Source organism: Aphis gossypii, chromosome 1 (assembly GCF_020184175.1).
Source record: "Aphis gossypii isolate Hap1 chromosome 1, ASM2018417v2, whole genome shotgun sequence".
NCBI classification, from domain to species: domain Eukaryota; kingdom Metazoa; phylum Arthropoda; class Insecta; order Hemiptera; family Aphididae; genus Aphis; species Aphis gossypii.
Genome location: NC_065530.1, coordinates 84,047,109 through 84,074,424, shown reverse-complemented (window position 1 = coordinate 84,074,424; position 27,316 = coordinate 84,047,109). Strand labels below are relative to the sequence as shown.

The window sequence follows — 27,316 nt, the reverse complement described above, 5'->3', positions numbered from 1 at the left end:
AGATAACATTTTTGTCATGCATATTATATTATGATTTTTTTAAATACATAATATGATATTACTGAAAAAATAACTTTTATATTTTTACTAATTATATATGTTTTTAATAATTAATAATATCTTAAGCATGCCCAGGAAATTCGCCACTCGTATACCTACCATTCATTCTATTGCTGCTATACGTCAGTCATCGGATGTACGAGCCCCCATACATTAATCACTATACTATCGAGTACGTGATATTGTATATAATATATATTACGTACAATATAACATAATATTTATTTTGGAAGCCATAATAATTATTATTATACTTAAAAGTTCACATAATATACATATTACTGTGTTCCAATAGGAACATAAGATTATAGAAAGATTTAGACACTATAAAATATAATAGGCGCTATATTATCCATACCAACAGTTCGTTATATAAAAAGAAGAATAAGGGTTGTCAATAAGGATGTAAGAATTGTTTTTCACATTCAATAAATATATTATTTCTTACAAATTTGAATATATATAATGTATATAATATATATTATATTATATTATGTATATATGTACTAAGATAGTAACATATTCGTATAACACTATACATAATATGTATAAACTATACTGTTTATACATTCACGTAATAGCAGATGTGTTAAGTGAGATCGAAGTGTTTTTATAGACCAGCTAGTTCACCTTATTATTAAAAATTTAAAAACATAAATAATTCATAAGTCCCCAAAAATCTAATATATTATTATTTATTACTATATATAAAATTGCAATGCTTAAAAGTTACAATTGTATTGTGTTTCGCAAGAGGAATACACATCGCTATAATACCTATAATATCCAAATAGATATAAAATAGTTTACAGTTTAAATATAGGAAGAACCTAATTCTACATTCATATACTATTATACATCAATTATATATCATAGACTATATGGTATTATAATACCTACTATTACAGACATCACTATCATAATATATAAGTATGACACACCTTAACGGAAATAGTGATAGTATAATGACACATTGCAAAAAAATGTAAATTGTTTGTTATATTTTGGAAGATATACCTATGATATACCTATAATACCTATGATATGTACATATATATTGCAAATACATACCATTTTGTGTTAGCGGCAACCGTTGTAAGGTCATAAATATTATTTTATTAAAAGTAAAAATAAATAACAATATAATATTAGGTATATTAAACAAAAAGTAAATAATGCAATCAAAAAAGAAAGTAATAATGATTATGAAAACGCACATAATGTTATCTTTATATACCCGAGAATAAAAAAATAAATATTTAGCGAAAATGTTCAACGATTGTACATTATCTATGTACAATACATATAAATACATATATATAATAATAATAATAACATTTTATACTGGTAGTATGTAATAAATATCTAATTTATAATATTATTATTTATTAGTAATAATTAAATTCACCAAAAACAGATGAGTTGTGAGTATAAATATTATTTGACAGTGATGGCATCATAATACTTATTATATGTATAGGTAAGTTTATAAAAATTTCATCTAAAATGTATTATATCGGATTAATATTTTATCCCTTAGACTATAATATTATGGCCATATTATACTGTGGTTAAAGCTATGCATAATATACCCAATTTTTTCCAATATTATGCTCACCACCTTCAATATTTTACGTAGGTATACTACACAAATGGGCATGCCCAGAATCAGTTTAACGTTAAATCAATTGTCATACAAATCACCAGCTAATTCTTGACATTTATGTGATGTATTGTGAAAATTTGAAGGTGATGGCAATAATATTGGACACAGTCCGATATGGGAACAATAATATACACATAGCTACATCCACTATCACAAATATTATCCAAGTTATATAGTCGCAATAAAATTTATCGTTTTTAAAGATTGGTATAGTATTGATATTTACATCGCGGTTTTTAGGTACATGTAAAGATGGCGTTGAAATAATTTAAGTTTACAGATATCCTCGTTGCTTACTATAATAATTATTATCTACATAATATTTTAATTAAATAATATGCCATTATCATATTTTGTAAGCTGGTATAGATCATAGCGGTATAGCGTGTATGCAAGTATAATAATATATGAATTTTAAAGTATGATATGGCAAAATTATACGTATCAATTAAGTCGTGTTCTATTATAATTTTTAATTACCAGTTTTGTATAATATATCCTATCCATATCATAAATAATTATAATTTATAACTATTAACTACTTTTACTATTTTTTTTTTTTTGCTATGTACCTTAATCAACAAGTTATTAAACAAACTTTACATTACTAAAAAAATTATACGTACATTTGAATTTGGCCCATCACGTAGTGTTGTACACAATTAAAAATTAAAAATGAATATATTATGTGCTGTTATATTAACGTAAGTAAAGTTATGAGCCAAAATATATTGCTGGCGACTCAGTATCAGTATCAAAATAAAACATTTCTATAATAACTGAAATAGGTATACAATATATTATGGTATATGTAGCCATTTAGGTATAATATAAATATATAGTATATCATAATTTATAACATAATTGTAGTTATTAAAACTATAAAATACACTTTTTCGTTATCGTAAAATCCCATACCACGCACAACTTTACTATAGCTTGTTATTTTTATTATGATATATTATATAGTCATATAGACTATTATAAATTATAAGTATAACCATTTATATTTTGCTCGAGTGTTTATAAATATACATTAACTGGCTAACAGGGGTCGTGCCCCCATTTCCCAATGGCTAAGCCACTTGTTCGGAGGATATATACTTGAATATTTAAAATAAGAATAAATATAAAACCAAGTATTTGTATATAACATAAAAATTACGTATAAAATATTTTTTTTTACAAAATAACGTATCCATCACCTAATAATAATAGAACATTTTTTTTTTTTGTCAAATTGGCTTACTCATTTTTACGTGCAGTACACCATTCATATACCTATGCACAAACATCGTAGATTCTAAAGCTATATTTAGTACACAAATTATATATTGTACTGCTGATACTAACACACTATATATAAATATTATACCCGTACAGAAATATTTGATAACAGTTATTATAAAATTTCATAAATCGCGCATCCACGTGTATATTATTATAATATGTATATATATTATTATTTATTATGAATGCAATATATACCATACATATATATAGCTATCATTCTACTGTATATATAGTTATGACTTGAATAATATTCGATATATATATTATGTATAATGAATGAATGACGCTCTAAAGCTGTGTCAATAGGTGAAATCAAAGGGCAAATATTTTTAGGATATAAACACATAATATATAGGTATATTACATTATTGTGCATTAGAAATTCGATCGTACGAATACACGAGCAAAAAACAACAAAAATATTACGTCACCTGAGATGACTTATCGTATAGTCGTCGTCGTGAGGGCTCATCCGTATTATAATACCATATTATTATATTCCAAAGTATGTACGTATAGTAATGATTTCGGTCTTAAAAAAAAATAATCAGAAGACAATTATTATTCTGCACAAGTCTGGCTCGTGTACGATCGTAGACACCAGGTATATAATATGTTATGGCCGTGTATGTGTGCATAATATCGTATAGGTGCGCACGGGTAGAATATAAAATTCGGATGTGAACGTTTCGCAAATCATGATGAACGCCTACACTTGACATTGCATTCGATCGCGGACCGCATCCATTCTTCGAGCAAACAAAATATTACAATGTTTATACGTATATATTAATAATACATATAATATGCGCGTATACTTGTATAACAAATAACACTTGCTTGTAGGAATTGCGCTGATAATATTGTACTGTATATTCTTACCTGTATGCAATTGAACTATGTATAACTATGATAATTTCAAAATTTAGGTATAATAGGTTAGGTGCATACCTACTATCCACGATACAGTACAATAATATATAATATATATATAAACAAGTATAAAATATATTATAAGCACCTGCTATTTATCGGATTCATAATTATAATAATATATATTGACATTTAATTTTAAACTCCTATTAAAATAAATCTAAGACATATTAGTATAGTGCTGTAGATCGTATTATTCTACGTATGGGTAATGGGTATATATATATATATATATATATAACTAGGTATCACCTAATTCGTTTTTTGTTTATTGTAATACATATATATTTTTTAAATGTTATCAATAAAATTGATTTCGTCATTGTTATTAGTAGACAATAGAATATTATATCGAAACAATACGTTATATTATTCATTTATACATATATATACTATATACAAGTAGGTACTTATAATAGTACCTATTTTAAGTAGATATATATATATACCTATAAATTGAATGAGATCGGTATTGAGAGATGAGAGTCGAGTAGGTACGCGACCTAAGGAAATTATTCAGGCTGCAGGAAGAACTATAGCTATTTAATAACGGACGTCATTGCGGGGATGAAACACGGCGTCGATTATTTAAATGATATAGTCCCGAGAGACCTGCAACATGTATACAACAATAATTTTTAATACATAACACAGTTAGGGGGGAGGGAGTTAGGGGTTAACACCCCTCCGGCCAAAACCGTACATAAACGAACAATAAATAAAAAAAACCCTATATAACAATATACATATACTTATACATATTGTATTATTATATAGTTGCAACAGTATGTAATATTCTTGTTCAACCACATATAGAACTACAGTATGTGTGTACAATATACACACACGTGTTGTGAATCTAACTCGTAATATTTAATATACCAGATCGACTGAAAACCGCCCCCAGAAAAATCCTATCTACGCCACTTATTATTGTTCTCTCTTATAATCTGTAGATATAATGGTATAACTTTGTGTAGCAACAGTTACAGGTTATAATAGAATATAATAAAATATTAGGTATATTGTAACATTCGTTACGTTATTTTTCCTGCTCATCATTGCCTCAGTACGTCTATAAGATACGTTAATATAATCGCCATTAAACGTTATACGATGGCCAACATCTCTTACTACATATTATATTTATATATATATATGAGTGTTTAGGATTCCATGTTCAACATAGCATTACAATAATTAACTAAATAATTGTCATTTGACGAAAGATATTTTATTTTAATTTTCACTTATCATGAATTTACGTACAACTTAATAACTAATAGTTATATATTACAGATCGGCTGTGCTGAACACCATAAATCATAACCAAACTCTAATCGAGTATTAACATAGTAAAATAATAAACTTAAAAAAAGATTAAGTTGCTCTAATAGTCTAATGTATAGTATCTATGTTGACGAGATATATGCTTTAAAAGCTGTATTGTGATCTTCACCGTAGTGGATGTGTTGTGATGTGATTTGATAAACCATTGAACGAAAAACAAATCTAAGTAGAAACAGTAGATGCTTGCAGAGTTCAATCACTATTTCAATAGATATTTTATATTTATATTGCTATAGTAGTTCTTATTTAGTAATTCAGTAGAACTCCGATTATCCGGACTAATTAATGTCAAGAGTGGTCCGGATAAACAAATATCCGGATGATTGACATATGACATATCAAAGGTTATATAATTGTATGAATATATTGCATATATGTAATATAATTTAAAATTAATAACCATAAACAAATAATTTTATTAAAATATTTAACTGAAATAAAATAAGCTTTAACTATAATATGTGACATATTTTAAAACTAAAAAAAGTCTACTATTTTTCTTTTTTTTTCGTCCGGTTAATTGGACGTCCGGTTGATTGACGATCAGATAAGCGGAGTTTTACTGTAATAGATATGAATATTTGTATGTTGAAATATTTTTTACCGAAAACATTGTGTGCTATTATACTCGTATCATATCATGCCCATGTTATTTTAATAATGTTATATCATAAGTTATACAGAAAATATATTTTTAAAGTCAATATACCATATTTACTTCATATACCATAATATATTATGTACTCTATATCTGTATAACTTATAGATTAATCATTAATGCAAATATATTTGTAGTATAAATAGACTAAATTCAATCTTAATATTTTTTAAATTTTATTACGAATAGTAAATAATAATTTATGTGGGCAATTGCTAAAAGTGCTAATGACTAAAATAAATTGGAAAAAAATCGTTATTTTTCGTTTGAATACTCGTTTGTCAAAATTTAGACTTGAAATGTCTACAAAAAAAATTATGGGTAAGTATTTTCAATGTTTTTAATATTGCAGTTAAAACTACTTAAGAGATGATAGTTTTATACTGAATCATCAAAACTTAAAAATAACAATTAAATGTTTTACGCATTTTTATCTTCAAAATAACTTGTTAATTTTCTTGATATGTTACGTATTATACACTTATGCAAATACCTTAAAAGAAAAATCGTGGTCATGCATGTTACATACTTTTAAATTTCTAGGTATAAATTAAACTTATGTGAAACCTTGTATTATATTTTCAAGCTATTCGACTGAGAAACATTTTTATCGGTATTTATAGAAAAAAAACTAAAAATATTCGACATTTTATAAAATAAGTATATATTTTTAAAATATCATTGAATGCTATAAGGATAATTAAACTTGTCCACGAAATTGTATTATTAATTTTGTTATTTTGAACTATTAACACCTTTATACGATACGTCAATACTGATTTATGAGTTAAATTTCAATAACAATATTACAATAATATATACCTAATATAGTGTTAAGTTACAATATTATATGATATGTGCGAGATTTGAATCAATGATTATAGTTCATACTTTTGTATGATTAATAGTTATTTAAATACATTATGAAATATAATTCTTTAAATAATATGACTGACTCATTTTTTGTATGCAATAATTTGTCACTAATTCAAATTTAACTCATCCATTATACAATTTACAGGTAATTACTCATCAACGGGATGCAGTTGAAATTTACGATATAGCAGATGAGTGGTTTCTGCTGATTTTTATTTGTGATTTACTATTTACACAATATGATGCTAATACCTATCCATTATTTCGATATGAATATTATCAGCTGTATCTATTATATGGAACGCGTGCTGGCCTCTACCGCTGCCGATGTGAAACGCGAAGTGAATCTGTTAATATTCGTTCAGTTACAGAGGATATTATTATTATGAATTCGTTGCATTGTTATTATTAAAATAATAAAATGTTATTCTTAGATACCAAAAAAAGAATCCACGACATTAATGTATCTAAAATGCCTATCCACAACGCCGTGTGATCAATAAATTATTTATTTGATCTATTAAAAAATATACACAATGAATGTAAATGTAACCAGCATTCAAATTTGAGATGTTCTAATATATTATTGTGCGCTTACGTAAAACTTGGTTCTTCGTGTTCCTACTTCTAAATCAAAAGGTTGTATCAGCAACTTTTAAAACAGCAATGATTAGATTTAGATACAGAAATAAGCAAAAAATAAAAAACCATTGTACTCATATACAAACAACCGGTAATTTAACGGATCATTTCCTTTGTCTAAGGTGTGTACTACCGACGACCAAGAGACAACCAGTAACAATGGTCTTCATCTAAGTCATCACAGAGTTTTCTCCTTTATACCACTATATTTCAAAGGAAATTCTATAAGAAATTCTTATAAATTATAATATAATGCCCTTGGTTCTTTTCTTCTGACCGTTTAACCTTCCTCGCGGTAAATCCGTTATCATAATTACCAAAAGTATGGAGATGCGTTCAAAATCGTTACGATTTATATTATAGTAAGTCAATTTAATAATTTCAAATGTTTAACACTGCGAATGTGGTCTGTGCACAAGTCTAAGCCTAATCTGTCACTATCGAATTTTCGCTCTTGACGTTCGTCAAGTATTAGAGTATAAGTTGTACACAAGTATAAGAATTTATGTATATATTATCGCTCACTGGATGTGAGTATTGGTTTTTAGTTTTTACCATAATTACAATAACAGTTCATACGGTCATTATGTAGAGTTCCAAAAGTCTATTATCGACCACCAGTTAACGGGCCCTTTAATATGTTAAGTTAAATGATCGTAGTGCCATCTTTACTTCATTGTGTCGTGGTCAAGCAAGTTGAATGCGAGCAACTCCTTATATGGTAGATAAATTATCTAAAAAAAATATGTAAAAGTGAGATAAATTAACCTTAAGAAAAATATTTAAATGGAATAATAAACACATTTCATATGCTCGTAAAGTGTTAAGGATAGACTTGTACTGAAATTTAAAATTAAGTACACATAGGATATAATACACGAAAACCCAACACTACCATTGGTTTCTTTGTGAGTGGCCAAATAGTCCTTACGGTTAAAATTAACCACACGCCTACTACATAACATTAGACATAACATCGAGAACGTCATTGATGAAATTAAGTAAAAATAAAAAAGTATAATATACTTGTAATAAAATTTAAAAATAGTTTGATAATTGGTAAAATTTAGAATAAACACGAAATGTGTTAGCAACAAATATTAATATATTATATATATGTATATGTCTAGAAACATACTGAACATTAAACGGCATCCGTCAACACTTGTCAATTCAATTCGAGACGAGGGTAACATGCCTCCCGATGACAGGAAATGCCCTTAATGACAGAGCGTTCTCTGTACAGTTTAAATATACATATGTTCGAACGTTAATTCTTTATCAATCAGAAATGATATTTAACAGCATCCGGCACAATGTCTTCACTGGAATATAATAAATCTATTATAGTTAATATAAACCAGTAATGTGTCCTGTTGACAGTTGATTTATACAGTAAACCTATTTTATATAACACTAACAACTGATGTATATACTTTTGCATTGTCGTTCATTAATACTCCTAATGACAATTGACAACCCAGGTGAGAGCAAAAATTATTTTTTTAACAGTAGACGGATAATATATTGATAACTTATATAAACCTGCTTAGCTTAATGAATTGTTCTTCTTGTAACTGTGCGTCGGTAACAGACAGAGCTACAAATAAAATCATCAACGGGTTTTCTATAAATTTTGGTGTACGCGGGTGCGACTGTATAACACGCATTCTATATATTTTTGAAACTAGGTAATAGGTACATAATGTAAGGATGGCAATAAGAAATTACAATTTCCTTGATTATAACAATTTTAATCATAACACGTATAATGGGTTAAAGTCAGGATGGGAGCAACGTATACAACAGAGGTTAGGTTCGATTCTAACGCAGAATATTATTATTTAACAAAATGTACCCTAAGCTATTATTTACCATAAGTGTCTGTAAATACGTTATCAAATACATTTATAAGTTAAAACTGAGTTGATTCCAGTTTTCGATGCAATATAAATGCCTACTGGTCTAGACCGTATGCAATTATTCTGTAAGCATTTGGTAGTTCGTTTTCGTCAGTCGTTATCGTAAACAGTTTATAATACTGATAAAGAGCGCTGAGCTGAAGTTGCGACAATGATATTGACTACTAAAGTGCTAAAAGACTACGGAGTAAGGAGCTATGACAGGGGATATCTTAACCTCCTCCCTGTTTTTATCCTAATATTATATTATATTATTATGGTTAACACTTATTGAAATTCTTGAATGCAAAATTGCAGTTTTCGGACTTATTGCTTAGTAATTGCTTCATATTTATAAGACGGCGCTCTGTATATGCAATTTTAATACAAAACGTAGGTTATTGTTACACTATAAACACATCGGATGCTGCGTTAAATACCAGTGAAAATGATAAAATAAGTACCTATTACCTACTGCCGTCTATCTCTTTTATCAAAATAATAAGGGCTTGCATTCAAATTAACGCAAAACCCCTAAATAATTGCTTAACCCAAAACCCGACCTACCTTACAGCCTTTTAAAACAAATAAGTGACGTATTAATTTGCATGTAGGAGATTGTATGGAGATTTAAATGGTTTAATTAACACTTGAGCCTTACAATTATAAATAATAAATTTAAATGTTTGATAGTTTACTAGCTTTTACCACTCGCCTCTCAACAATATTAAATACAAATTGGTGGCACCATTGTCAGTTTTAAATGATATAGCATACAAATTAAACCTGATTAATCAATGCATTTTCCAAGATAAAATATAGGAAAAATTTTATGTACTAATATTCTAACATCTACAATTTATCTTATGGACTAAGGACTACTTTAGTTCGCCACAACATCACACACATAAATTAGTAATACAACCATAATACTTATACTTTATAGTTATCAACACTACTGGCAGTAAACATATTAAAGAGTACATAGGTAATATAGTTATGATGGTAGTATGGTTTTGAACATAAAAAGTGAACTCTTATATAGTGACATTAATATGATAATAAGAATCAACACTGGTATCATAATATGAACTTACTTTATATTCAGTAAACTATAAGATTATAATCACTTTTCATTATTTTGAATAAGTTGTAAATAACCTCAATAGCCCAATAATAATGACTGAAAACAGTTTCTTTAATCTGTTCTTAATCTAAATTTATTATTGTATAATATTTAATAACAATAACATTAGATTTTTTTTATTATAATTTATAATTCATAAATTACATTACAAAAACCTAATTCAAATTATATGCAAGTATTCAAGTCTTAAATAAAATATTTAAAAAAGAACTCAATGAATATAAATTTACACAATTTATTTGTAGACTTTTTAATTGTGACCATTAAGTTCAGTTACAATAATAAAATTAATCACGTAATGTGATTGAGAGTAAGCATCGGCCACTGCCACTAATTTCCAGATGGGTGACCACCTGGGAATTGTAGTAGTAAAAACCTTGCCACACATACACGTGTTCAACCAACCGTATCTTTCCCCCACAGCAAAACACTTAAAAACCTACAGCTAATGGCCATAGTTGCCAGGCTTAAAAAGATAAAAAAAAAAAATTTAAAAAGATATTACTATTTTAAAATGGCCACAGAAAACTTTTCTACCTTCTCTTTCTCATACAAATCTTATTATATTTTAGCAATATCTAGACATTTATTAAACACTAAATATCATTCTTTTGACAAGTATTAAAAAATGATAACACTCAATTTGAATTACAATTACTTTAAGATTTTTATTGTAATTCTTATAAAACAGAAAATTCAAAATTATATAATTAACTGGCCACTTGAATAAACAATTTATTTTTTACATAAACTATCAGTTCAAAAAAAAAAAAAAAATTGAAAATGTGTTATATAGTAGGTAAATAATATTAATATTAATTAGCTTGAAAATAAAATAAAATATATAATTAGAAATATATCAGCAAATAAAAAAAAATTATACAATTTTTAGTCCTTAGAAAAAATCACCAACATTTGATAATGACAGTAAGGTAAAATATAAACTATCAGGATTTTGAAAAAAAAATTTTTCTTGGATTAAATTAACTGTATCCTATAAAAAAATAAACATTTAGTTAAATAATACATTGTTTTGTAAAAAATAGTAAATAACAAACTTACTTCAAGCAATGAATCTGGACTAGTAGCTCCATGATTAATAGGATCAAACTTACCGCCATCTAAAAAAAAAAAATAATTATTCAATTAAATCAATTTTAATAATATGTACTAATGTAGTAGATTGCATTCATACCTAATTCATATAAGTTTCCATCTTTGCAAACAAATGCAATAAAGTGATAAGGTGGTACATCTTCTGGATTTGGTGGCTAAAAAGTATACAATTTTAAAATAGTACTGTGGTTTTTAGTAACTATACCTAATTTATAAACAACAAAATAAGTTTTATTTAATTTCTCAAACATGATGCTGATCTGAAGTTGATAGGCATATTGGTAATTTTTTTTTATTTAAAACTAATAATAAATTATAAAATTAAAAATTTAGTTTTTACTGATGAAAATGACCACTGTAGCATCCTCATAAGAGGTATACAATCTGTACTTTTTAACAAAATAATTATTTGTAAAATAGAAGAAAATGTATAAATGCATTACTAAGTAAAAATTAAGTCACCTATTAGTGGTACTTGATTGAAAGTTATTTAGTATCCTATTTTATTTATTTAAGGAGCGTTGAGTAAAAAATGGTTGGAAAACACTGGTATAGTCTGTAACAATGTATAAATTTAAAACCACAAGTAATGAAATTTCTTTAAAAATACATACTTTCAAAAATGCAGTTCATAATAATTAATAAATTGATTGAGTAATAGATTTAACATATGGTTCATTACTAATAAGTAATAAGCTATGTAGGTGAATGCGTTTCAAGATAAAAAAAACCATTGAAAATTGATTATGTTTACCAAAAGAATTAAGGAACTAAGGTCTTACTTAATATATAATTTAAAATTAGTAGAAAACAATAAAAAGATAGTCTCATAATATTATTAAGAACATAAAAGAAAATATCATCACTTCTGAAGAACAATAAACTAAATATTTACCGCAGTTTGTCCTTCAGTAGCAATTTCCTTATGAGTATTAACTATATCTTCAGCGTTTTTTAACATCTCACCACGATCGCTTGGAGACATATCTTTTCCATCATCCAAAAAACGTTTTAATATACCTTCATTTAATTGTATCCTAAAATTATAATTTAATTTTTATTCATAATTATCATGATAAATAGAATGATTAATGACAATTAATCTTACTTATCTCTGTTATTAGCAATACTATGAATCAAAGCCATAGTTCCACAAGCATTGTGTACATATTGTTTGATAAAATATATATCATCTGATACTTGTTGACCTTTATCTTTCAATTTTAACTCTTCTTCATTCTTACGTTTTTCATACTACAAATAATAAAATTAATAATAATGTATAATAAATAAATTGCATTTAATCATTAAGAAAATAGAAATTATTAAATAATCCTTACAGCTTCATTATATGGAAATAACAAAATGACAGAAGCAACTGGTCTAGGAACTATGGCGAGTTCATCAGGTCCAAATCCAAAGATATCACATATTTCCCATCCATCTGGTACTCCCAAGCTTTTCAAAAACTAGGACAAATATACACATTAAATACTTTTCGTGTTTGTATTAATAGAAATACAAAAATTCCAAACAACATTAACTAATATATGAGTAAATTAATTAAACAATATTACACTAAAAAAAAAATATTTGTATCTGCCAATATTTATTGGGTAATTTAATCAATGAACTCCAACAATAGAAAATCATTCAGACAAATTTAATAAAATTTCCATTTTAGACAGTAGAAAACTAAAAAATGTTGCTAAACAAAAGAATAATTTGAACAATTGAAAAATATATTGGACATCAAATTAACATTAAAATACTTTGAAAGTTTCAACGGTTACATAAGATAATGAATTTCATTCTTGATGGAAAATATTGCCATTTATAAAACAAAAAATATTATGAAAAATGATAATCACTAAATAATCAGTCAAAAAATATTTTTAATAATGTAATCACAGAAATATAAAAAAACAGTGAAAGTAAAGTTCAAGTTGTTACAAAAGAAGAGATTTTTTTCCTCTTGACCAGTTTTCCTCATTTTTTCTCGCATTAAAAAAAATTTTGCAAAATAAAGAAGCTTTCCAATCATGATGAGAAATACTCTATCTTGTTGAACACCCCTATGTTTATTTCTACTAATCCTATTCAAGTAAACAATAAATTAAGTTCTCATAAACTGATTTATTTGATACAGTAAATATAAAAACATATTATGTTTAAACAAGCAACATATAATAGACAATTAAATAAATAAAATTAAAATTGATTTAATTGTATACAAATTAAATTACAACCCCAAACCTTCACATTTTTTAAATAAAATTTCAAATAGTTTACTTTTTACCTGTATTTATCAACATTTCCAAAAAAATATTAAGTTATTTCTTACCTTGTTCATCACCTAAAACAAAGATGCATAAATTATTATTTATTACATTAAATATGTATTTTTATTTAAATTAAATTAATTATAAAGATATAATATAATGATAATATTGGTTAGAAACTTTTACAACAATAACAATATTGCTAACTTGTTAACAAAATAAGCAGATAGGGTTGTAGATATATTACTTTAGAGTTGTTCAAACAATAATTTTGATTGCAAGATGTAGGGAAAAATATGTTTTTGAAAAATGAATTCTTATATTAAAGTTTAAGTAAGTTTGTAGGTCTTAAAAAATAAAATGTACAAAATATTAGGTAATACTTTTCTTCTACAGCTCTGTTGATAATATTTATGGCTTTATTCAAAATTACTAAAAATATAAATAAGAGTATCTATATTATTACTTTATATAAGTACCTATGACTTAAAAAGATTTTGAATTTTATCTAATAACATTATGAGCATTATATGCTGCTTTAAAGAAATAAATAAATAAAATAAAAACCGTCAAAAAACAAGTTGTAATCATGAAGTTTTGCTTATATATAAAAAAAATGACCAAAAAAAAAAAAACAGTCAATACCTACAATAATATTTTTCTAAAAGATTTTTATTAATATTATATACTTAAGATTTACTCACGTCCGGATTAGATTCTAAAGGTATCCAAGACGCCATTCTTACTCTTTAGAAATTACACGAAATAAAATATAGTATAAACCTATTTAAAAAAAAAAAAATTAAAAAGAATTAATAAATGGAAATAACAAAAACTATACAATAAGAACATGTAAACTATGGTAGAGAGTTCTAAGTTAAATTACTAGAATCTATTGTTGCCGCCAAGATAGTTTCATTCGCGAAAAACTGAAAAAGCTACAGTTACGTCCTAAACACTTCAGTAACAACTTCCAAATTTATATTCGTTTTATTGTTTTTACCTGTTAGTCGGCAAATTTGTCTTATCACGTTGTATTCTTTCCACTCTACAGTTCGAACAGTGTAGCCAAATTCCCAAATGCATTAAAAGCTCTTTCTTTCTCTTTAATTTTAATTTTTTTTTTTATTACGATTTTTTAAATAAAAAGCTAGTAATAATTGTTATAGAAATAAAATAATAATGCATTGAATTTTAAAAGAAAAATTAAGTAGGTATCAAAATAAAAATTAAAATAAATTGGTACCTAGGTATAATTGAAAATTAAAATACACAAATATCTTTTTGGTAACTTATAAAATATTCCAAGATGTGCTAAAAAAAACTTTATTTATCTGACCCTAGTAATATTAAACATAAAAACTTTTCCTGTTGACTGTATGTTGAACAAATCATAAATATTTTTAAATTTATAAAATTATATAGGTATGTGGTCAAAAATAATTTGTAAAAACCTACAAATCTAGAACCTCATCATAACATTAAACGAACGCTTTAAGAATATAACTACTATAAACTATTAAACTACATTAGGAGTTAGGTACCCTTCTAAATAAAGGTTTTTCTAACAAAAAATTAGTTTTTTTGAAAATTTATTATTTTAAATGATTATAAATATATGTTTGACTTGACTTGTATGAAGGTTTAAGAAGTCAACATTAATTGCTTATTGTTTTTCCTTTTTTGTAAACCATTGGTTCAGTGTATGGCATGATTAAAGATATACTTCGTTATATTATTAATGAATATATGAGAAAATTACAAAAACATGAGGTTAGTTTTTTCTTAAAAGTTATCTCCACAGACTATCACTCATTCTTATCTCTCCAGAACATGCCATTGGTCCAAGACCAATAGTCTTAGAAGCTGCAGTGCTAGTCCATTTCTTAAAAAATTTGCTGGCCCCACGGGCCTAGGCGTAAATACCTACGGCCCTGCTTAAAAGATAAGGTTAATAATTATATTATTAATAAATAATAATTAAAAATATTGCAACCACGATGTACATATCTTTACATCGTGATTGCAACAATAATATTAGCAACACTGAACGTGTAATGAACGCGTTCTCTATTTTAGTGAACGTTCCAAATACTGACTATATTTAATATTTAACATAATATAATGTTAGAATAGTAGCTACATGCCTGAATAATAAATACACAGCAGACATGTTATTTTGTTCATCAATTAAATAGATTTTAGAATAGAATGAATTTTTTTTTTCGTGCAATACATTATTAGGAAATCATATTGTATTAGATTTTTATTAGGTACCTATTTAATTGAAAAAAAATTTTATGTTCAATAAGTAAATAACTTTTGTACCTGTTTATAAAATTATCCTTTACTCGAAATAAGAAATATAGTCAGCGGCGACGGTAAGAAAATACCCTACTGAATTCAGTAGGAAATAACAGTAGTTAGCCACCAACTATGTTTCTTATTTTGAATAAAATAAAAGTAGCTACGATTGACTTTAATTTTAATTACTAATTAGTTATTACTTCCTAAAATATAAAAGAGGTACCTATAAATAAAATAAAAACAATTGAATTTAATTAATAAATTGTTTTATTAATTGTTACCAAATTTTAATTTATTTCTAAATTTTTTTGGATTAATTCCATATGCCTTCAATCGGTCATCCGTCATTGATTCTAAAGCACTAGGTTCTTTATTAGGTTTGTACTTTTTAACTGAGAACTTTTGTTTTTTATGCGATCCATTCTGAGTGTGGTTTAATTTTCGTTTTTCACCCTTTATAATAGTTTTATTTTTATTTTGAGTCTGAACTGTTTTACTGTCTTCTGTTTTCTTGTTATTTTTAATAATTTTATTTTCATTCTGAGTATTCTCAATTTTACTGTCTTTTGTTTTCTTATTATTTTTAACAATTTTAGTTTCACTCTGAGTACTATCAATTTTATTATTTTCAGCTTTCTTAACATTTTTTAAAATCGAATTACTCTGAGTAATTTTCATAGATTTGGTCTTATTTGTTAACTGTTGGCTATTATTTCCTTTATCATTTTGAAGATTATCACTACTTTTAGGTAAAACTTCTTCAACTTGAAAAACATTTTTCATAGGTTTCTTTTTCTTTTTCTTTTTTGTTGTTGTTGTTACTTCTTTACTTTCTTCTTGAGTTTCATCAACCTCATTAAGCCTAAAACATAAACAAAACATATACGTAAAATGTATTATAAGCAAGGCTCGGATTTTTATAGCATTTGCTAATTTTTATTGAATACAGATAAAAATAGCAGAATGAGCTATAAATTTGTTTTGTACACCAGAAACTTCAAATATGAAATTTTTTTTTTTTTGCAAATTTTAAGGTTTTTTTTTTAACTTTTAGTGCTATTTTTTAAGTTTTGGTGTCATTTTCGGCTAATTTGCTTTATTAAAATAACTTTTATGTCATATTTTCATAAAACTCATTTATATTATATGGTATGAATCATGACAGACAATTTTCAATAGTAGCTATGCTCAAAAACCGTTTATATTTTATAGTTTAATGAATCAAAAAAGTCAAGTAGTATAACGTAATATAAAAAAAAAAAAAGTTTGTAACATAAATTTTTTATCATTTTTTTTATTTTTGGTTAATAATCAATTTAAAAAAAAAAAATTAATGTATTAATTTATAAATATAGAAGTTTCTTAATTTGTGAACAAAATAAATTTTCATTTTTGCTATTTATTGTGTTTTAGGACATATAGCGTTTATTTTAAGGTTTTAAAGGGCATTTTATAGCTCATATTTTAGTAGTTGTTAGTGCTATAAAATCCGAGCCTTGATTATAAGTAATATATTAGAAATTTAGATATTTTTTCATATTATCTACCATACAATTTAACTATACTTAAAAGTTTATTTTTTAGGAATTACTAATTAGTAATCATGAAATAGTTATGGAAATACGAAATGTAGTAACATAAGAAAAAATTATATGAATACATTACATCAATTTTAATTCAAAAATTATATATTGCTATGACTCTATGAAATATTGTTAAATATACAAATAACTTATTTAATAAAAATCGAAAAACATACTCTTCTTTAAAAAGACTAGGTAACATTTTCTTTTTTAATTCAATATCTTTAGCTTTTCGTTTGTAAATCTTAGCTTCAAATTTTTGAACAGCTTCAGGTTGAATTTTAGTCAATTTTCCCAGAGGATACCATTTATTAAGTTCATTATCATCAGCTCTCAAAATCTAAAATCACATAAAATTGTAAATAATATATTTTAGTAACATAGCTATTTTTAAAGTACCTCATCAATTGTCAGGCCATAATCGTTAGGAAGAACTTTATTGTAAGTAAATCTGGTTGGAACACCACTAACAACATCTTCACAGTCTAAACTGTAATATTCATCAATGTATTTTTCAAATGATCCATTCGCTGGATTGTATTTAGGTATTTTTTTAATATGATCAGTTTCTACATCATCTTCATCAACCATTAATTTCTTTTTTTCTTTACGTTTTGCAGCCCTGGTTTGTTTTTTGGCTCTTTTATCCATGCTTGGATCATAGTCACAGTCCATCTAATATAAAACAAAAATATAATTGTAGTACGACAAACAGAAACAATTATTCAATTAAAAAATAGTTATTTATTTTTAATTATTTTACTAAATAAATAAAATTAATAAACTTACAATAAATTCATCTTCTTCTTCATCAAACACTGGTTTCTCATCATCCATTTTATCATAAAATTCTTCATCAAATAACTCGTGCATTTTACGATCATATTCAGTTGGGTTAAAATCCTCTTCTAATTCAGTATCCTGAAATATTATAGTTAAAATATTTAACAATCTAAATACTTTAATGATATAATCAAAATATAATAACCATACCTCAAATCCTACACGTTTATTTCCAGTTATTTCTTGAAGTTTTCTGATTCTATCAATAATTTCTTTTTTTTTAAGCTTTTTTAGTTGTTTGATTTCTAAGGACCGCTTTTCTAATTCTTTTTTTTTTCTTTCAGTTAGTTCTTCTCGCTTTTTCTTGCGTTTATCTTCCTTACGTCTTAAAGAATTTTCCATTGTTCGAGGATAAGTTTTGATCTGAAAACAAATAGTTTAATAGTACATCAATTTAATTTCCTAACATCAGCATGTATTCCACTAGCCTTACTTTCTACTTATTTTACAAACATATTTACTATAGTTTTTTATGAACACTAATGCAGTAAAATAATACATCAATATCTCCTCAACCAGGGGTGTACACAGAAATAGTTTATGGGGGGTGGTTACTATTTAAATATATATGTATAAAATGTTATTAGTGTAATATTCCATAAAAAAAATCATTATACATGTTTTACTTATGGGGAGAGGGAGTAGCCCTCCTTACCCGTTTGTACGCCACTGTCCTTAACTTTTGATTAATTATGAAACAAATTTCAAATTAATTAATTAATAAGCAACAATATCTATATTTAAATAAATTAGAAAAAAAAATGTTAATATGTTTAATGTTTATATTAATCACCTGTTCATTGTTGATAACACAAAAAACGTGGTGAGACCAAAACCAATTTTAATAGTTGTTTATATATATTTGTATAAATAATTAATATACAAAAAGCCTTATCAAATATTATCCACCAACAAACGAAATATTCTAGAACAAATTTAAGAATACTGACTTCTTGATGACAATTCATTATCAACAGTTATGGATAAATGGAATACACAAAAATATTTAATACATATTATTATTTCCTTACAAATTCTTTATCTGGTTCTTCAAATCTAAAATTATATTTATGTTCAAATTCTTCATGTTTCTCAAGCATTTCATCCTCTTCAGAAAATCTCATTTCATCTTCTATTAAACTTTCTTCTTTTGGTTTTTCTAAAAATCTAATAATAAATATAAATATATAATAAATAGTACATCTATATTGGCAATAAAATAAAAATTACCTTTTATTAAGAATATAATCACATAAAAATTGTTCCCCTTCATCCAAATTAGGATTGTTCCAGTAATCATGCAAGTGTTGAAGATCTTTTTTTGTTTCCTCGTCTTCAAGTTCATCTCGATTTCCTTTTAACCATTCTAAATAATCCTTTTCTTCTTTTTCCTACATCGGAGAAAATATATAATTTACAATTATTTTGATAATTATCAGTTTACACCCTGCTCTTTTTTTATAATCTAATTTTAGTTTTAGGATTAATAAAATGAATCAGTTTCAAAATTATTTTGAATCTACCTGTTCTTCTTTAGTCTTAAGCCGTGGCTTTAGTATATCTTCATCGTCAGAATTATCATTAAGAGCAAAGTTAAAACTTTCTTTAATAGCTTGCTGTTCCTCTACATAAGACGGTGATGACATTCTAACTTTTTCTTTCTTAAGGACATCTAAATTATAAAATATATATTTTAACTACCTAAATAATCTGACTCAATTTTTATTAAATTAATTTAAATTTAACAAAAATTATCTTATATTTTAATAAAAATATAAATATATAGGTATTTATTAATAATATACTCTTAGATGACTTAAATTTTTCAAAACCATTTACCATTCATTTCTTTGGTGTCATCAAATTCTGGTCCACGCTCTAATAAAATTTTCCTTTTGTATTCTTCTAAATATATAGGATTTGAATTTTTGTCTTGACCGTCAGTTGATTTTTTAACATTTTGATGTGCAGCTGACGAGTCAAAAAATTTAACAGATTCATCATAAATCTTGGGATCATCTTTCTTAAGACAAGACAATGCTTTAAAAAAACTTTTCTCAACATCATCAGTCAATTCCTAGACAACCCAACCATTGACATAGTATTATTATCAATAAATTAAATTTAAATATTATAATGAAAATACATACTTTGGCTTCTTCGTCTTCTTCTTCCTCGTCTGAACTCGTATTGGTATTTTCCTTTGAATTCGATTCAAATGTGTTCATTTTGAATTATTAAATACCAATGACAAATTAAAATATTTATTCTGAAAAAACACAAATTATCAATTTTTCCTTTTTCAAGAAATTGAAGCCATTACAATTTTGTTAGCAGTAGTTTATAATTATTAATTAGTCAACTTTAAGCTGTTGATCGTTGATGTAGAAGTAAAATGTGATTAAAAATAGTAAATCTTAGTTCTTACTTCTTACTGACTACTGTTCTTAGACCTAGTGTTCTTACCTTAGTCCGTGGTCTATCGTCTATAGCCGACAGCCGTGGTATATAGTAGTATACAGTATACACCACGAGATTCATAATCATATCAATTTCTTATCATGATATGTTGTTAACCTATAAAATGTTTTAAAAAATGATACCACAGAACAATGATACACACGTTTAAAAAACATAAACATATTTTATTCGTTCATCAAAATATCTATCGTTTTTAGTGATAGTCAATTTATGTTGTTTTTATTTAATGTCAATACTCAATGCCTATTGCCTAGAGAGCCTATTCAGTGTCTCAGCTCTCATGTCACATTTGCACATTTTATAGTTGCCAGTTGTGATTCCTTCTAATGTAATATTCTGTTGTCAAAGTCAATAATAATAGTGAGTATAATCACAGTATTACGGTTAATTTTAATATCGTTCTAAACATTTTTAATGGTTAATGTTAAAAGTTTAGTGTAGAAAGTTGATGAAAAGTAACAAAATATTTTGTAAGAGATAATAGTATTTTGTCTATTATGAAATCATGAAGAACGACTGTACCAAACGAACTAAGGCATCTAAAACTCCTGTAGAAGTATCTGAATCGTTACAAAAGCTTTCCAAAGTTGTTGATAATGTGCGACAATCAATCGGTAATATTCCTGTTATACCATCTACCAGTGCGAAATCTGAATCTACAGAACTGCCACCTGTGGCTACCCAAATCGAAACAGAAGAAGACATTGAAAAAAAAGAGAGAGAAACATTGTTGAACTTCATTTCAGAATGTGTTACCAGGCAAGAAGAAAAGAAAACATTAAGACAAAATAATCAAGAATGTGTATTCCCTGATGAATCGGATATATCTAAAAGGGATTCTAGCTTGAAAAAAAATACAGCATTCATTAGAAAACTTAAAAATTTCCCCCCTCCTCAACTTGACCAGTTACTCAAAGACATGAACTCTTTGAATTTAACTAAATATTTATCCGAAGTTGTGTCAGCTCTTACTGAAATCAAATTAAAAATGACAGAAATTGATGCCATGATATTATTATGCACTCAATTAAATACTACTTACTCAGATTTCTCAAAGATTTTCTTTGAGCAGTGGCAAAAAATATTAAATATTAAAAAAGATGATAAAATAACCAATATGAGTAAATTTAGGGTTGATCTTAGATTATTTGCTGAACTTACATCTGCTGGTATTATACCTCAAAAAGAAGGTCTTGTATTACTTGGCAATATATTAACTATTTTGATTAACTCAGATCTTCAGGAACATAATAATTTAAATATTATCCTTAGCTTTTGTAAATATTGTGGTGACGATTATGCTGGATTGGTTCCTAAAGAAATGCAAGATCTAGCTGATAAGTTTGATATTGAAATACCAAAAAGTAATATGATTTCTAGTGACAAACAGAAAAATGTAAGAGCATTGTTAAAAGAGTATTATATATCTTTAAACAATCACATAAAAAGAATGCATAATGATTTAGAGTATGCTGAAAAACAAAATGAAAAAATTTTACAAACCAAAGGTGAACTAAGGCCAGAACGTAAAGCTAAAAACGAACAAATGAATGTTACTTATCAAAAACTTTATAGTTCGGCTTTAACTTTTGCTGATATACTCAATGAACCAGTCATTATATTAAAAGAAGAAAAAAAGAATAGTTCAACTGAGGATTTGACTGATTCAGAACTAGATATTGTAGGAACACCAACACTATCAGAATTAACTAGTCTTTGGGAAGATGAGGAAACTCAAAAGTTTTATGAAGAATTTCCAAATCTTAGTAATTATATTCCTGATAAAAATAAGAAGATTGAAGAGCCTGAAGAACCTGAAGTTGAATGTAATACAAAAAAAAGTTTATCAGATATTAAAGATGCTGTGGACGTTGAAGTATCCAATATTGGTACCAAAGTTATATTTGAATCATTTGTTGAACAATTACCAAAATGTGTTAATCGAGAAATGATTGACAATTTGGCTATTGAATTTTTAATTTATCTCAACACTAAGAATAATCGTAAAAAATTAGTTAAAGTTTTATTCAGTGTTCCTAGAACCAGAGTAGATCTGTTGCCATTCTACACACGTTTAGTAGCTATTTTAAATCCTTTAATGCCAGAAGTGGCACTTGAACTTTGTTCTTTATTAAAAAGTGATTTTAGATATAATGTAAAGAAAAAAGATCAGATTAATATTGAAACAAAACTTAAAGTTGTTCGCTATATTGGGGAAATGGTTAAATTTAACCTTATGATTAAATCTGAAGCGTTGCATTGTTTTAAAATGTTACTTAATGATTTTAGTCATCATCATATAGAAATGGGTTGTGCTTTATTAGAAACAGCTGGACGATTTTTGTACCGTTCTCCAGATAGTCATCACCGAACCAAAATTTATTTGGAACAAATGATGAGAGTCAAATCCATTTCAGCTCTGAGACCTGTATATGTCACAATGATTGAAAATGCATATTACTTTGTAAACCCTACTGATTCACCAGCAATTATGAAAAAGCAGAGACCTATATTACACGAGTTTATCAGACATTTACTTTATAATGAGTTAAAAGATGCACCCGAAAAAGAGAACATCATTTTAGATCTTCTTAAACAAATGGATTGGGAAAATAGTGCAGAGAAAACTTATTTGATAAAATGTTTGACTGAAGCTTGGAATGTTACTTATCCAATGATATCAGATTTGGCATGTTTAGTTGCTGCTTTTGTTGATTATGATGATTCAATTGGAACACGTGTTGTGGATGGGGTTATGGAAGATATCCGTGTAGGTTTAGAAACAAACTTAGTAAAATTTAATCAGAGGAGAATAGCTATGATCAAGTATTTTGGTGAACTATATAATTATAGGCTAATAGAAAGCAATGATGTCTTTAAAGTGTTGTATAGTCTTGTATCATTTGGTGTAGTATATGATCCAGATTTTTATTCCACATTTGATCCTCCTGAAAATCTATTTAGATTGAGACTTATATGTGTTTTACTTGATACTTGTGGTGAATTTTTTAATCGAGGCCCTGGTAAACTTAAATTAGATTGCTTTATTTTATATTTTCAATATTATTTTTGGTTAAAAAAATCAAGTACTACTTGGGATACTCAAAATCCTTTTCCTGTTACAGTAGATTACTTGGTTACAGACATATTAAAAAAACTTCGACCTAATTTGAAGATGAAAAACTGTTTTCTTGAAGCTCAAAAAGTAGTTATTCTACTTCAAGAAAGACTTATTCAACAGTATAATCTCAAACAAAAAGAAGAATCTCAACTATCAACGATTGATGAAGAAACTGATGATAAACAACATTTAGAAGAGGATGACTCTGATATGGATTACTCAGAAGACGAAGATAGTGACGGTACTGTTTGTAGTGATAAAATTCCAGTTGAACCAGTCCGTCGAAAAATTGAAGATCCTGAAGACTTTGAATTTTTAGAATCTTTTGATAAAATGGTCAGCGATAACATACAAGAAAGAACAAAAGAAGCGACACGTCCACAAACGGAAATATCAATACCATTTCATTTAAAGAAATATAGTAAAAAAACATATGAGCAGTTACAGAATACTAATGAAGATAACTCTGTTAACTTTATATTGATGTTAAAAAAAGGAAACAAACAAACATTCAAGAGCTTACAAGTGCCAGTGGATTCTGAATTGGCATCAAATCTAAAGAGCCAAGAAATGGCTGAACAGGCAGAGTTAAGAAGAGTTAAGCAACTGACTCTGGATATCAATAATAGACAAGAAGAAGAAGATTATAAAGATTTAGCTCAAGTAATGCAGAAACCAATTACTACTACTTTTAAAGATAAAAAGCCCCCACCAAATAAAGGAACACCAGACGCAGAAACAATATTTGGGAAGAAAAAAAGGTTATCTTTTAAATGTATTATATAGTCAATCCATGTGTCCGTATAAAATACAAATTTACTCATGTTGTAGATATGTTTATAATTTTTATTAAGGGGATTGGAAGCATTGATTTTCTGTCTTTGTCTTACACACATGGAATATAGGAAAAATAGCTATACGCGCCTGACAAAAATTCAGGTACTTCTAGTTGTTCGATTTAAAATATGTAAAGATGATTGAATTGGTATACAAGTTTACTTTGCATCGGTCGAAGCACTTTATCGATTGTTTTATTGTTTAAAATAAATATTTTGATGAGAATAAATATTTTAAATTTAATAAATTTGTCAATTTTTATTATTAAATATAAATTGAAAATATTAAAAATATACTTCAACGGATGCAAAGTAAACTTGTATGCCAATTCAATCATCTTTACATATTTTAAATCGAACAACTAGAAGTACCTTAATTTTTGTCAGGCGCGTATAGCTATTTTTCCTATATTCCACGTGTGTAAGACAAAGACAGAAAATCAACGCTTCCAATCCCCTTAAACATATTTGTTATTAACCAGCTATCAAACTATGTACAATTTATCACCACCATTATGGAGTAATTATAGGTCAACAGTTTCTTATCCAAAAATTCAATATTTCTTTGTATCAAAATATTTTAAAAGTATAGTTAACAATAGTATGTTATAATATAGTTATAGCAAAAGTCAAAATAGTAAATACTTCCTATAATACTTTTAATTAAATTCTATTAAGTATGTTAGCATGTTATTGGCTAAAAATAAACCTTGATGAGCTAATGCTACCTATGTATATACTGCCCTATAATACTAACATTTAATATTTAAGTATAACAAAAACATGTCTTTAACACAAATAAAATAAGCGATAATGATTAAAGGATCTTCATGATATAGTCTTATTTTTTGAGTGTTTATTTACATGAAATAGGTATTAATTATTAAACATTCTACTATTGATTTTAAACAATACATTATTATTATAAACTTTTATTTGAAAATATTTGTTACAGTATATATAAGAAAAAAAAAATGAGACACGGGGGATGGTCGCCTGGTAATGGGATGATACATTTTGTATGGTATGGTAGCTAGGTTATAACAAACAATTACTTTTATTATATTGTGCTTATAAGTTGAACTTTATATCACAATTCAAAACTGTAATGTGTAAATTTGTATTAATCATTATAGTGACAAATATTGGAAAATATCAAGTAATTATTGAGTACTATTTATGATATCATATGAACACAAACTTATTACAAAATACAATAGTATATATTTTAAAATAATTTTTCATTTAATATACTATTCATATGCATTCATGAACAGAGCCAATAGTTACCTCCATTAATAAATCCAATGTACTAATTTTCTATATTTTGTTTTATTTTTTTATTTTAAAGTGACAAATGGGTTTAATGGATCAAAGAATATCTCCATGCCTCCATGTTTGGTTTGAACCTAACGAGAATGACCCAAATTATTTGTGATATTAATTTAAGGTAAATTTTAAACAAATAATTAAATATAAATTTTTTTTAAAGTTATTTTTTTTTTCAGCATTTTCATAAAGAAGTACAAGTAAACAAAATTAGCTAAATGTGTATTTATTTTTTGTTCCAATAAAAGTAATGTTTATTTTTGTTAAAAATTATATTAATTGAATATGGTCAACTTTTATTATACTCTAAATATAATTTATTGAACCATAGTTTTAATCAACTTTAAATTTAGTGAAGCTTTATTTTTTTTCACAGAATATAATTATATTTCTTGTATATTTTAAACTATATTGTTACTGTTGCTTAAGTGACAATGGTTTACATAACTTCTGTCCAGGGCAATATTTGACTGATATTTTTTTTTCACTTTTAATTAATACTAATTTTGTATTAATACAATATGCCTTACTTAACTGTTATTTTATGTAAAAGAATGAGATATAAATATTGTTTATTACACCATAAATTACATACCATCCATTTAGTGTTACAATTATTAAATTATAATTTATTTTTTTAATATTGAAAAACTAAATTATTAAGTTTTTGATGAAAATAATATTTGAGAATAACATAATATACCCATACTGTTGTCAATAAAAGTCTTAAGTAGATTGTAAATTTGTAAATATACACAATTGTCTGTTAATATATTAATGTTATTATATTTTAAATTAAGAACATAAGTATATTGAAAATATTATATTTAGTATGTATTTATTTTAATAATTTGTCTGTTGTCATTAACAGTAAATAATGATTTCCTCTGAT

The 27,316-nt window shown here is 26.1% G+C and overlaps 3 protein-coding genes across 6 annotated transcripts; 1 reads left to right on the top strand and 2 right to left on the bottom strand.

The window, feature by feature from the left end:
- Positions 1 to 10,745: 10,745 nt before the first annotated feature.
- Positions 10,746 to 14,972, bottom strand: LOC114132785 (ubiquitin carboxyl-terminal hydrolase isozyme L3). Of its 2 annotated transcripts, XM_027998361.2 has the most exons (9): positions 14,811 to 14,972; positions 14,629 to 14,707; positions 13,987 to 13,998; positions 12,983 to 13,111; positions 12,751 to 12,896; positions 12,538 to 12,679; positions 11,722 to 11,797; positions 11,589 to 11,647; positions 10,746 to 11,520 (listed from the first exon to the last, which is right to left on the bottom strand). In XM_027998361.2, the coding sequence occupies exons 2-9, from the start codon at positions 14,662 to 14,664 to the stop codon at positions 11,422 to 11,424; spliced, it is 699 nt and encodes a 232-aa protein (XP_027854162.1). In that variant the 5' UTR covers positions 14,665 to 14,707; positions 14,811 to 14,972; the 3' UTR covers positions 10,746 to 11,421. The 2 variants fall into 2 exon arrangements, with proteins under 2 accessions (XP_027854162.1, XP_050056458.1); XM_050200501.1 differs by lacking the exon at positions 13,987 to 13,998.
- Positions 14,973 to 16,480: 1,508 nt separating this feature from the next.
- On the bottom strand, positions 16,481 to 21,207 carry LOC114132080 (protein KRI1 homolog). 3 transcript variants are annotated; one of them, XM_027997471.2, is made up of 11 exons: positions 21,124 to 21,207; positions 20,808 to 20,926; positions 20,497 to 20,734; positions 20,181 to 20,329; positions 19,888 to 20,048; positions 19,689 to 19,824; positions 18,808 to 19,020; positions 18,604 to 18,735; positions 18,214 to 18,489; positions 17,991 to 18,154; positions 16,481 to 17,093 (listed from the first exon to the last, which is right to left on the bottom strand). In XM_027997471.2, the coding sequence occupies exons 2-11, from the start codon at positions 20,883 to 20,885 to the stop codon at positions 16,502 to 16,504; spliced, it is 2,139 nt and encodes a 712-aa protein (XP_027853272.1). In that variant the 5' UTR covers positions 20,886 to 20,926; positions 21,124 to 21,207; the 3' UTR covers positions 16,481 to 16,501. The 3 variants fall into 3 exon arrangements, with proteins under 3 accessions (XP_027853272.1, XP_027853284.1, XP_027853278.1); XM_027997483.2 differs by having other exon boundaries at positions 20,981 to 21,124; XM_027997477.2 differs by lacking the exon at positions 21,124 to 21,207 and adding an exon at positions 21,086 to 21,105.
- A 297-nt stretch (positions 21,208 to 21,504) lies between these two features.
- LOC114127559 (regulator of nonsense transcripts 2) lies at positions 21,505 to 27,254 on the top strand. Its single transcript, XM_027991869.2, has 3 exons — positions 21,505 to 25,020; positions 26,447 to 26,545; positions 26,604 to 27,254. Exons 1-2 carry the CDS (start codon positions 21,644 to 21,646, stop codon positions 26,460 to 26,462), a joined length of 3,393 nt encoding a protein of 1,130 aa, XP_027847670.1. The 5' UTR covers positions 21,505 to 21,643; the 3' UTR covers positions 26,463 to 26,545; positions 26,604 to 27,254.
- The last annotated feature ends 62 nt before the right edge of the window (positions 27,255 to 27,316 follow it).